General features: G+C 36.1%; 1 protein-coding gene across 1 annotated transcript in view; it reads right to left on the bottom strand.

Annotated features, from left to right (window-relative positions):
* Window positions 1–13,757, bottom strand: part of ADGRA1 (adhesion G protein-coupled receptor A1) — a 147,204-nt gene that overhangs the window by 38,191 nt on the left and 95,256 nt on the right. Inside the window, exons 8-11 of the mRNA XM_014309837.2 lie at window positions 11,402–11,609; window positions 10,270–10,478; window positions 1,874–2,001; window positions 829–952 (exon numbers count right to left, since the gene is read on the bottom strand). Coding sequence (XP_014165312.2) covers window positions 829–952; window positions 1,874–2,001; window positions 10,270–10,478; window positions 11,402–11,609 — 669 coding nt within the window. The remainder of the gene's footprint in view (window positions 1–828; window positions 953–1,873; window positions 2,002–10,269; window positions 10,479–11,401; window positions 11,610–13,757) is intronic.

Genomic DNA, 13,757 nt, shown 5'->3' with positions numbered 1-13,757 from the left:
TCAAGGCATTCAGAAGAACTGGATTTAGTGACAGGCAAAAAATCCCAGAGAACATTGGCTAGACAAAGTGCTTTACTACAGGAAAATACCAACAACATTCATGATCCGTGGTGCACTTCTACAAAATCCGAGAGGAAGAAATGTTCAAGGCAAGCAAATTGCAACAAGCCCTCGTCAGACATTACAGAAGACAACTGAAATGACTCACTTTACATATTGGACAGACTCAGCCTTTATATTCAGAGCAGCTGAATCCAGCCCTGTCTGTGCATTTTACCACACTATTGCCCCAAAAATGCTGAGGCAAGAGATGTGAAACAGTCCAGCAGTGCAAATAAGGGTCCATAAATTACAAGTATGCTGGTCTGCTGTGTCTCCTTAGGGATCATCCAGAGAAGCCAGGCCCACCCCCAGGCAAACCGTGTATGTGTTACAAAAGTGAAGCAGCAACTTTAGTCCCACACATTCAATCCAAAATACAGGAAGGACAGAAGTATTCTGGATTCGTAACTTTTAACTATCCTGTACAGCAGAGAAATATCAAGATTTTCAATGCTTTTCTTAAAAAAAAACCAAAACAACAAGAATGAGGCAATCTGAGCCTCAGAGAGATAATGCATTGCTCACCCTCTTAGAGAAACTCATGTGACAACCAAACACTGATCATTCCCAGTACTAGCCTTTAAAAGACATGCTTATAATAGTTTATTTTGAAAAACTTAGGATCCAGGAGCAATACAAGAAAAGAAGAAGAGCTGCCAATATTATGTTAAAAACTCATTTCAAGTTTCAATTCTATCAGTAAGAATTACTGAGACAGATACTTACAGCTTGACATATAATTGGATATTTAATGCGATTGATTCCACCAGCAAAAACAGCAAATGTGAGAGCAGTATGGAAACAAAAGTTGAGAAGCATGTGCCATCCTTTTCTGCTTATCCGGATTGTGCTTTTGGAAAAAAAAAATAACATTTTAAAATTAAAACCCCCAACATATTTATTATAAATATTACTGTTTGGGAAAAACACTTAATTTGATAGAATAAAATTCTCAGATTCTTGAATACGTATGTAACAATCTACCCACAGGACAGAATCTGACCTATATAGCATTGAAATAAATTATAAAAAGGTAAAATAAATAGTAAAAATCATAAAATTCTACTGATTTAAAGTTTCGTCCACCAAATCAAGCATTTAAAGTAGAGTACTAAAAGCAAAAGGCTTATTGCATAGCTTCATGTACGCAGAACTTTAACAAGACATCTCTAAAGGACTAAATGGAAGCTGAAGATCAGAAGACATTGCATTAACTTCACATAATTAATATTTAGCAGTTTCTACAGCACAATACATTCCTACTCATTTAAATTGCTAATGGTCTTTAACCAGAAGTATGCAGCTAAAATGGCATTTATATAAATTTTTCATATCAAAGAAAACACAAGTTTTCTAAACCCAAAATTTAAAAGACAAAGAAAGTTCATTTAATCCAGTGATAGTTACCAGTCTTCCAACCAAACTTGGTCTTAAAAGTCATTATGGCAAATGTAGCTGACCAAAGGGCTGCTCGACTGGAATTTTCCAGAAAGCACCTTAATAGTGTTCATGGTTTTATATGTTGAGTTTGTTGAGTTAGAAATCTTAGGAAAAGTGTACAGAAAATGTAAACATATATGTGAGGAAAGCTCAGAAACAGCTTAAGAGAGGTTGACATAAACTTTGCTTTGATTTCTCTGGTGTAAATCACATTGCTGATGTTATTATCCAACAGTAATTCAAATAATTTTAATTTATTTTTACAGTAAAGGTTATAAAAATTCAAGTGTTGCGCCGACCATTTCATATGTGCTTAAAATGGAATTCTTACCTGTGATGGACAATGTAGGTGATAATGGAAGCAAACAAGCACAACAACATCACTGCAGTGCATGCATAAACCACAGGGTGCAGAAACTCCCCTGGGTACTGGGGGAAAGACAGCACTGTCTTAAAATCCTGTGGAAAGAGCAAAATGATTTAACATTGTTAGGCATGTGTGAAACTGGGACTTCATTCCAATATGTCCTGTCATTTCTAGCTGTTCCCTTTCAAGGGCAGGGAAAAAAAAAGATGAACTTTTAATGCAGATACAGTTCATGAATTTGCAATAACAGACTGCTCCTTCCTCATCTGCATACAGTTTGCTAGACAGAAATTAACCATTTTGTACAAGCAGACATATCCTAATTAAAAAAAAAGGCCGTAAAAAATACACAGAATATTACATTTTCCCAGCATTAGCAGTATCTGGTCCTTCTGATAACATGAACTTTATGAGCGTGTTTTACTAAGATACTAAGAACAAAATTTCAAATCACCATAAAGGTCTCCAAATGGCATATATATGGCTGTAGAAGAACCACTCAAAGTAAAAAAAAAACCACCACGAGAATACACCCAAATTATCAACTCACTCGAATATAATTACCAGTTGATACAACTCCTGTAACCCAGTGACCTTCACATTTAGTTGGAAGTACTCTACTCCCTCTAGTAATTCAAAAGTAACTTGGACAGCCATATTAACAGCAGAGTAAAGATCCATGTGTTCCTTTTGAACATGTTAGTGCCTAGTGACACAATTCTGCATGAAAAACAACGAAAAACTATCCATATCTTTGTAAAATTAACCTTATCAAATTCCCATTCTAAATTACACATTTAGGAGAGCTAAATCTGGAGGTGTGATGGATGGAAAGCAAAAGGAGCCCATTACATAAAACAGAATGTCTTCAGACTGTCTGAATTAAATTTGGACTATCTGAATTACAGCAAACATTACGTTCCCTGTAATGCATTAAGCCACATTTGCTTGTGGCACTACACTTCTGCACACAGATACTAAAATTTATACACAAAACCTATCACCTGAGTGCAAACACAGTGTCATCTACATGCCACTTCCCATGTGCAGAGGCATTAACTCTGCACATAAAAATGAATATACATCCCAGCAGACAAAGCTAAAATCTGAAATAGTACCGAATATGACAATCCAGCAAACTCTAACTTTTAAAATATTGGCAAACATTTAAAATACTTTTTTCTTATTTGTCAGTTTTAGGTTCCCTTAGAAGAAGATTCAATACATTATTTTCCAGAGGTGAAATCTCCCCTTAGGAAACTGGGACTGTAATGCTAATACCTCTGTTTAATTGCATTTGCATGCAGAGAGCTGATTTCTAGCACCGTTATTTATGAATATGAATTTGTCCACGTACAAGCAGATAATGTTCATGAGTATATGCAATTACTAAATGGTGAGAATTTAGTTTACCTTCTAAAATGATCCTCTCAAGTAACTGATGTCCTGGTAGTTATTATTTTCCTTCATTATTAGCTTTAAAGTTTCTAAGATTGATTGAACCAATTTCTCCAGATGTATATGAATGTCAGTTTTAAACTGAGCAGCTCACAATATATATAAAAAAGGACCATCAAAATGAAAAAATAACTTATGAACAAAATGCCAACTATATGTTATCACATCCCATTTCTCTTCAGGTAGTTCCTCAGCTTGCATGTTAAACCTCAGTTAAACCTGCTCTGTCACTCCTGTCCTTCACACAAGTTTTCTCTCTGCCCTGCCTGGTTCACCAACACCCAGGGTGAGAGGTGGAGTCACTTCTCATGGAGGAACTCAGCTTATGCTGTCTCATCTAGAGGTGTCAGTTCTTGCTACTCTTCCCTCAATCACAAATGGAAAAGAAGAGGAAAATAACTGTCTTTTGATGTGCTAGTTTTTTAACATGACAAACCCAGGCTCTTAAGGCCTTCTCATTCTTGTTTTCTTCCAGTGTGCATGAATAAACACTCAGGATATCATGACTTCATAACCCTCAAATAATTCCTAAAAAGTCTGTTGGTTCAGAACAGTCTCTGAATGTCCACTCAAACATCCTTTTTCACCCTGATCATCTTTTTCTCCCATGTATTTATTTGCATCATCTCCCCATTAATTCTTTTATAGAGTAAGTCTCTAGAGTTAGATGAATGAGTATTTAACAGGAATGTTCAATACAATTTTAGCTCATACTATGAGTAGTAATGCAAACAACTGGACAATTTAAACAGAAATATTCTGCTGAAAATGATAAAACATTTACTTCTAGCTCTTACTGATGTAATTATATTTTCATATACTACAGTACACTTTGCCATAAATTTAGATACACAATTTCTCTGCATTCAGAAATGTGTTACTGTAACTATACAGTAGTAACAGCACAGTTATTTAAAGAAATAAGTAAGTTGGATATCACTGTGAAAAGTTAAAGTTGCGAAAAAGGAAGCACAGTGAAGTTACACATTTGAAATGTGTAGCTACACATTTGAAAAAAACGAAAGCAATTTTACTTGAGTACCATCACTGTGTACTAAAGAACTAGTTTTTAATAGTGTAAATGCAAGGTTCAACATCTCCCTGTGTTTGATCATCAGTATAAAAGCAAATGCCATGTGTCCTACAGGAATACAACCATTTGCCTGCAGAAGAACGAAGAACAATCAGCATCTTAGAGCTAATTCCATTTTTAAGTACTAGTTTTATCTATCTAATCTTCTACAGCAAATAAATCGTAAAATTTTGAGTATGAAAATCATTAATGCCAAAGTAGAATATCCTTTTCAGAAGTTTTGTATATTGAAAACTGATTTCATTATAGATATATAAGAGATGTATCTTGTCTGTTCTCTGATGATAATTAAACCTTATTGATCCATCAACTTCCCTTGAGTAATCTTCTGGGGAAGACAACATGCAGAAAAGAAGAATTTTTTAAAATGCTGTATGCAAAGCAGCAAAATTGTATGCTACATTTTAAAAAGTTAGGCTTGATTTTATTTCCTAGAGGGGATTCAAATCATTATGATATTGAACAATCACAGCAATTATCCCAGGAAAATGAATACTTACAAGACCTTGATCATTATAAACTGGTGACTACAACTATGAAGCCCATTAGTTGTTGTCCAATGAGAAACTGTCATTCATTCACCCTTTTAAGATGGTGTGAAACAAACCAAGACAGTGGTGAGCACTTGGGGCGCATGAGGCGAATCCCATATTGGACCACATTACCAAGACTGCACACAGCAGAGGAGGGAAATGAATATTCCCTTCTATTCACCACTTGTGAGCCAAATCTCAACTATTTTGTCTAGTTTTGGGCACTTCTGTACAAGAATGACATTGCTGAATTGAAAGGAGCCCAGTAGAAGCCACCAAGACAATAAAATGTCCCAAGGCCTGGATTCCAGGCCTTTAATTTCCATCTGTCTTCCAAGAGTTGGCATATTTTACTAAGCTTTACAATCTGAATTCATTTACCTGCTGGCTGAAGTTGCACCATGATGAATGCAAGATCCATTAAGCCAACAGAAAGGAAAAACAGAAAGAAAGAGCTTGAGCCAGAGATCTGATTTGTGATAAAATCACTGCCTTTTGGAGGAGACAAGCCTGGAATTTTGAGCCCAGTACCAAACCAGTTTATGCTTTTTACAGAGCAAATAATACATATTATTAAATGCAATTTAATAAAATGTACATGGAAGGAAAAAGAAATAAAAAGCAGATCTTGCTCTTAAGAGTACTCTAATTCCAAGGCTTTGTGTAAAAGAATGTCAGTCAGGAATATTTTTTAAAAAGCAGCCTTTTCTGGGGGTTGGGCTCAATACTGTCCATATGGGCTCAGCATTCTCTGATGAGTATGAGCATTACATGAGCAGAGAGCAGTACAAGCCAGCTGAGGACTGAAGTGAGGAGCATGTGCCCCCTTGCAGGCTCTTCACACCGGGAAACATCTATACATGTGCAGACTAATCTAATTCCAGGGAATTCTGCAGCTCCCACTGCAACAAATGTTAATTTTACATATAGTAGGTAAACTTTCTGGATCACTTTCACAATCTTAGGTGCATAAACTCCACTAAGGTCTATGCTATAGGCGTTTAACTTTGTGTTTAAACATTAAAAGAAACTTGAAATGTTCGTTCTTAAGCCTCTTGGTATAGGCAGTCTGATTTTTCAAAGTACAGAACAATGTTTCCACAGCCTGCTATGAGAAAACCCTGTGTTCTCTATGGGGAAAAGTCAAATACTGTAATTATGTCAACCTCCTAAATGACATCTCTGTAATACTTCCCTGACTCATGAATTAATTTCTCAAAAGGCTTAGACAGGCTGCTTAATTTGCAGAAGACCTGAAAGATGGAAGTTTAGAATTCTGTGTTCAGAACTGAACTGAACGGGCTTAAGAAATTCTGCAATTGTCTCCAGTAACAATGAAAATGTTGAAAAAGTAGCTTTTTTCACAGCAGATTGGAAAGACTACAAAGACTGGGGGGATGCTTGCAAAACAACAAGAGGAAAGTGCCCCAACTCTTACTGTGATCCATTCCTAGTATCCTGCCTCTTCTCTCTTTCTCATTCACATCATTTTCCAAGGTTTGCTTTCAGAACAGTTTCAAATATGCTCTGGTTTTGCCAGTTCAGTCTCCCCAGCCCTAATTATTTCATACAAGCATCCACTGAATGTATGCTACTTCTACAAATAATTACTCCTTATGCACATAAAGCAAACCCAAAAACCCAACAAAACCCACACCTGTCTTGGTTGGAATAATATGACAAATTGTGACAAAATAGAAAGGAGCTGCTTATGATTTTAGGTTGATTTTACTTTTAGGATTACAATTAGAAGTGCTAAGAATATTTATTAATCCATTTTATGTTAATTGGGAAGTATCATGCTTAGATTTAATAATTTTATTTGTGTTTATTTGGCAGATTTGAGGAAATTACTATTGACAAAGCAGTCTAAGGGGGAAAGGAAATGCTGTATACAATTACAGTAATATCCATCACTATTGAATTTCTATTGTGTTCTAAGAAAAATGAAAGGAAGAACAAAGGACAATGTATGCCAAAATGTATTTAGCAAATTTTGAAATTCGTTGTTGCTATTAGATATTTTTGTCATCTCCTGAAGAGTTATTCCTCAGATACAGAGGTCTCTGCATTGGTCATAACATACACACATATTGTCCTGAAAAATTAAAATACTGATGTACAACTTTGTTCACACAACAGCATAAATATTCAGTATTTAAGAAGCAAATACTTATCATTAGCTATGACAAAGCTTCAGAGTATATAAATCCATGATTTTACTCTAAAATAGAAAATCATATTGGAGAGTTCAGGACCCTAGAGGGTTTTGGACACCTCAAAAAGAAACTAGAGCGTAACAAACTCTCTTCCTCCTATAGGTAACAGAAGAAAAGATAAAATAGAGGACTAGTCTGAGCACACAGTACATGAAGTAAAAGGCAGGAATATAATGTGGGAGTTAGTTCACATTATTTTACTCTCACCTCTAGGACATACTTCTCCAAACCTGATCAGAAAAGATAATGTTATTTTACTTCTATTTGCCAACCTAACCCAGAGTAAAGTGAAAGTGTGAGGCCATGTGAGGGAAGGAGTGTGTACCACCGTCCCAACCCAACCTCCAAAATAAACTTTCTCTCTCACTGACATCACTTGAACAACTGTCACAGAGAGAAATCAAAGGGCTCTACATGACTCCTCTCACTTGAAGTATGCTCATGCTTATTAATTATCAATCGTTGTTGATAAATCCTTGATTGCTGCCTTTCTAAAAAAAGGACTCTAGAAAACCTTTATTTTAACCCTTTTATGTTACATAGGCATAAACAACTTCTATGAAAGCACCTTAGGAAACTTTGTCTTACTATTTAAAAAGGTGCCGAACCAGAATATGTGTTGTGCTAACCATAAAATGGACAGTTAGATTGACTGAGGCTTCTGTTTCAGCTTAATCTACAGCAGGATGTACACAATTCTGATGGCAATGCAAAGCTTTAGTGCTGCTTTTTAGTTTACAGATACTACTTCAGTTTTCTGCAATTACCCCCAACCATAATAATCAATTATGAATTTTTGTTGTTTAACAGATTAGAGAATTACAGATTAATGACATGTATCATGATATTGTAGCTAATTTCATTAGCCACACACCATATGCCAGGTGTCTTGAATTTGCTGATGGTTTGTTAGTATTTTAAAATACATTAGGCATATAGATATAAATTAATAACGTACATATAAACACTTTATCCTATTCATTTTATAAATTAATAACAATGCAGAACAATGAAGTATTTTTCATTTCTGCTACGAGAATTGAACTGCCAAGAAAAGCATTGTTTCTGTGAAATAAAATAATCCTTGACTTTATGCCACAAAAAAGTGATTAAGAAGTAATACTTGAATGAAAATGTTTGGACATAATGAAGCTACAAAAATTTTCTATTATCTGTTTAGAAAGACAATGATTGGAAAGTGGATTTGTGTGTGTGCATACTTATATATGTATATTTAAAAATTACTTGTCATCCTTTTCCTTAAAAGTTACTGTGAAACATGAGCTAAGAAACGTATCCCATGGTTTGCTACTATAGAAAATGCAAAGCAAGGGTGATTCTAAGATTCTACTTTCTTGTCTTGCACAGATAAAACTGGAAGATGCACACATGAAATAAAGCACAGTCAAATGCTCATAACCAAATAAACACAACGCTTAAAGCAGAATTACATACCAGACACAAAAGCTCCAGTAAAAAGTGCCTCAGTTGCCTTTACAGTTGTAGAAAAATCCATCTCTTACATCTTATAAGAGATAAATGGGCTTTACAAACAAAAAAATTAACTGTAGCCCTTGTATCAGTATTCAGCTTTTCAAACAAAAGGAAATTATGGAATTGCTTGATGCAAACTGTTAGTTAACATTTACTAACTGCTCAAAGTTTAAGAGCAACATGCTGAACTCAAGCAGTTGAAGAAGGAGGAAGCCATTTTGGGTGTGGCACCTGCAAAGTCAACAGGTGCTTTCTTTAATTAATTTAGAAAAACACCCTCAAAGCAAAATTATGATTCACATTCTGGGAAACAAGAGGCTGGGGGAAAAGGGAACTCACAGGAGCTGTAGAAAATGAGGTATATTTGCTGTCATCAAATCTGAGGAACAGCTCTTACATTCTGAACAATTCTATAATGGGTAAAAAAATGTGCAACTAAGTCTCAGGGAAATCAGTTCTTACGAAGTGGACGATAATATCTGCATTTAACTCGTGGGCAGCAGAGCTTTGTGCTATGATTGGCTGCCATCTGGGCTCCATCTGACAGCAGCAGATTGGTATTCTCTGCACACGTCCTCGCAATTCCTGTCGCCTGTGTTTGCTGTCCCTTACACATACACACAATACATTATTTACTCAACTATAAACATTTCTGTAATGTACACAAGCAGCATCTACAGTGCAATCATGCATCAGCATTCAAGAGCAATCTAGTATTAATAGTAGACACATCTACTCTTTTTACAACTGTTTTATGATAAATATTTTTAAGGGTGCAAAGATTTGCTAAAGCTTAGAAACCTTTCAGTTTCTTGTTCGCTTTCCTCTAGTCCCTGAATAATAACAGTTCATTATTGTATGCATAATATTTTTGCTTTCATGAAGGTAACTTTCTGTTAAGCAGGTTAGTTAAATAACTGCAATGGGAACTGTAAGTGTGACTGAGAACAGAGCAAAGCAGCTGATGTGTTAGCACTGCACAGGAATATTTTCCTTCAGAAACAGCAATTTCGTAAGTAGGCTATCGGCATTGGTGCACAAACCAAAACTCCCACAGAATCAACAAGGACAGCTCTGTCCATACTTAAAAGAGCAGAAGATGTTATTCCTCTCCATTTATTAAATGATTCAACATTGCGGTATGCCTGCAACTAATTAGTATGATCAACACAGTGCAGGGCAGGAACAAAAGCAGACCAGCCTCTGAGATGTGCTGATGTAAAAGCACACAGGAGTATACATTTTTAAACCCTGTCGTATAATTTATAACCATTATGTACTAATCATTCCTTGATGGAACTTTCATTTATAAGACTGAAGTTAATGTCATTTCTGATTAGGCCTGTCTTAGGATATTAAAACTGACCACCAGGTTTATTCACTTGCTAGCAGATAAGTAACTTACTTTCTTTTAGACTGTTTTATATGAAACATTATAAAACCCCAGAAGGTCAGCTACTGACAAATCAGAATGAAACAGATGCATGCAAATAAAACACAGATGTATGGCAAAAGAGAGAGAGAGAGAGAAATATAGTTATATTTGCTAAGTCATATACTTACCATTAGCACTGCAAAGTTACTGAAGTGTGTACTCTGAATGGTGGTAATATTGCCTGCAGAACTAATTATGTGGCACCCTTCTCCCCACCAGCCTCCATGTCCATCTAGAAGGTCAAAATCCCAGAAGGCTGCAATGGGGTCTATACCCCGTGCAAAGTGCCTCAATCCTATAGTAAGAGGGCTGGTGAGGTTTCCAAAACTGCACCCATCTGCAAAAGGAAAAAACTGAATCAGAGAGACGGAGTGGAAAACCCTTTAGTGATGAATGCTCTATAAAGAGACCAGATACACTAAACTAGGGGGAAAAAAGCCAGTGGACATAAAATCGTAATGGTCAAAATCAAAGGTAGTGCTCACATTGGAGAAGTTTGCAATGGTATAAATAAATCTGAGCATTTCAATCACATATTGTGTCAAAATGATCTAATAACTCCTCACAAAGGAGATCTTTTTTATTGTTTCAGATTCTTCATTTATGACCAGTATTACACTATTGCCCATGTAACTGCAGAAATGGCTCAGTTTCATGGATGATTATTAGCTGAGACAATTCTGCACTTTGAAAGTAACATTCAAAGATTTTAAAATGTTAATAGAAATGAGAGCACTATCCAGCGTCGGACAAAATGAGTAGAACTGCATGGGTGAGTAATTAATCAAAATACTGATTCACTAGCACATACAATGTATGTCATTTAGATAAAGTCTTTAACAACACCTGTTTTACATCCATCGCATCAGAAAGTATACTGCTGAGTATTGATACATGCAACAGGGCACTACTCCCACTCCAAAAGCCTTATTTTCACCAGTGCCTAGGACATTAACATTGCAACTGTAAAGAGTAAAACAAGGATCCCTCTGACAGCTTAAAGGAGCGAGCATCTGTAACAACACAGCCAACAAACAGTAGCCCAGAATTTGCATTCTAATCGTAGCGCAAGGGTAGTTCTTTATTTGCAGGACAATCTGAATAAAATCATGCAGACAGGAACAATTGCAAACATTGTACTAAAGACACAGACTGTTTCCAGCCTCCCAGCACACTCCATACTCTACCCCTCTATTCTCTGCACAATCAAGTATACCATAGCTTTTAGATGAAAGAAAATAATGCATAACTGCTTCTCACCTATTTTAGCAAAAACAGCTGGTGTGGCAACCGTCCTACGTTTCCCATCATCTGCGAGATTTGATGAGTTTCCTGTGCTAGGAAAGAGTTTTCCATTCCGAAAGACAATAAACTGTAGCTTGCAAGTGGAGTTATCAACAGATTGCCAGGCTGAAGACTGAGAGAAGACAGACTGTGGCAAATGAACTGAAGCTACTGCTACAGCATTCTGTACAATGAGAAAAAAAAAGAAACATTTAAAATGCAAATCACAACAGGGTTGCTTTCATGATGTTTTAAACTCCTGTACAAGAAATGTATGCTGCCTTCCTTTTCCAACAGTCTGGAAGCAACCAAAGAAGCACGGGCTGTAACCATGGGAATAGGATTGGTACAGTGCATATTAAAAGGGAAAACGTTTTGATTGAATGTGAGAGTCTATATGGTCAAGCTCCCTGCTGCAGAGGTGAGAATGGTTCTTACCGTGCCTGCTAGAGGGTCCATCAACACTGCAGATCTGATTTAAAGAGACAACCTCTACCAGGTTTTCTCCTTCACTTAAAATAGAATCAGACAACTTACATTAAAACATTTCTCCGAAAGGGTACTTAAAGGGTATAAAAATAATTTTATTATTAAAACAAATTACATCTGCAGAGAACTGCAAGTGCAGTAAACAACACAGTTTAGGAATATGTTTTTCTTGCTTCATATAAGGAAAATCAGTTAACTATGTTTTAGTCATGCAGGATTAAAAAATATTACAAACATTAATGTAAAAGAAGAAAACAAGACAACACTGGGAGAAAATGAATGAAGACTGTCAGATCCCTATAATGGCTTTGAGTCATGTGTTACATACCCTTTTACAAGCAGATAAATCCCTTACAGCAGAGCTATAAAATACACCAAACATTGTATTTTGAGGACTTCACTCATCAAGTATTTTTTTCCTGCCAAAGTAGCAAACTAATCATTAAAGACTGAGATATTTACAAGGAATAACAAATGATGAGCAATGGGAAAATAAACAGGGAGTCTGTCCTGAGCCTTGATGTGAAAAGTGTATGTATTTAAAAACAAACAAACTACAAAATGTTCTAATTTGCATTTCCCCCAAGGGTAGAGTAGGGCTCTGTGCACATAATTTACATAGATTACCACAGTTTGCTCACAGCACATGTGCACTACCTATTTCAGAAGTAAAACAATGATCTTCACAACAATATAAAGAAACATGACATTTAATATACATCCATGTACTGGGAAAAATACATGTGTGAGAGATAAAGGTGTAACAGAGATCAGCAAACTAAAATGAGTATGAGAAGCATCTAGTGACCATGGAATAAATATGGAAGGAAGGCATAAGTAGTCTGTGATGTCATTTGAATGCTTAAATAAAGAGATAAAGACGTCTGTACACCATTTTCCTTTTACCATGTATATTTTAGGAAGGTTTTCAGATTTTAACAGTAAAACTGCAAAAACATTCTTTTAAAAATAATAAAAATAAATATTCAATCTAGGCAATGCTGCTCATTAAAAGTACTGAGAAAAAAAGAGCAAATAGCAACAGAACATTTCTACATTAGAATTTTAAATTATTATGAAGGCTTTAATTGGTATTAACTGAGCTAAACATCAAGCACTCATCCTGAGATTGTTTCCACTGTCTGATTCACTAAAGCTGTTATAATTGGCTTTATTTCATGCTTCTGAAATAGACATGATTTACTCTATGATATACCAAGTATCTGCATATGCTGAAACTCTGATGATACCATTTTGGCCTTAAAATTGCTATCAAAAAGTATGCACAGAGTTTTTAAAAAGTGTCATTTATCAAACCCCAGATCACTGTTGAGGGCTTATGTGGAGACGTACAGATGTGTAAGAGAGGTTACGGTGCGATTAAGTTTATATTTATGCTGGATTTTTATTATTATTCTGTGCTGCAAAAAGCAACAATGATGACATATTAAATTACACTAATTACTCATTATACACAAAAAGAGAAAGATAGAAGCATATGAATAAGCTTATGATAATGAAACCGACAGCTAAAGGCACTGGGTTAAGCAACAATGTGCTATGACTTGACAAAAGCAGCCCTACACAAACCAGAGAAAACAACAGGTTTGTAGCACTTTTGCTAAGAGGGCAAATCATCTAATTTATTGTGGTTCTCTAATTGCTTCTCCATTGGGACTTACTGATCCTAATAGGAAAAAGTAATGGTGTAGACAGAGCTTGCCTGTGGGACTGGGGAGGTGCAGAGGGGAAGCTGCTCCCACCGGAAGCACAGGGAGCTGGGGCAGGTGGCTGTCCCTGGGCTGGGCAGGACCAGCTGCCCCCAGCCCTCCCCTGCCCACAG

This window comes from Geospiza fortis, unplaced genomic scaffold, assembly GCF_000277835.1.
Source record: "Geospiza fortis unplaced genomic scaffold, GeoFor_1.0 scaffold130, whole genome shotgun sequence".
NCBI lineage: Eukaryota > Metazoa > Chordata > Aves > Passeriformes > Thraupidae > Geospiza > Geospiza fortis.
The sequence above is the reverse complement of the archived record's forward strand: the minus strand, read 5'-3'. Positions and strand labels throughout refer to the sequence as shown.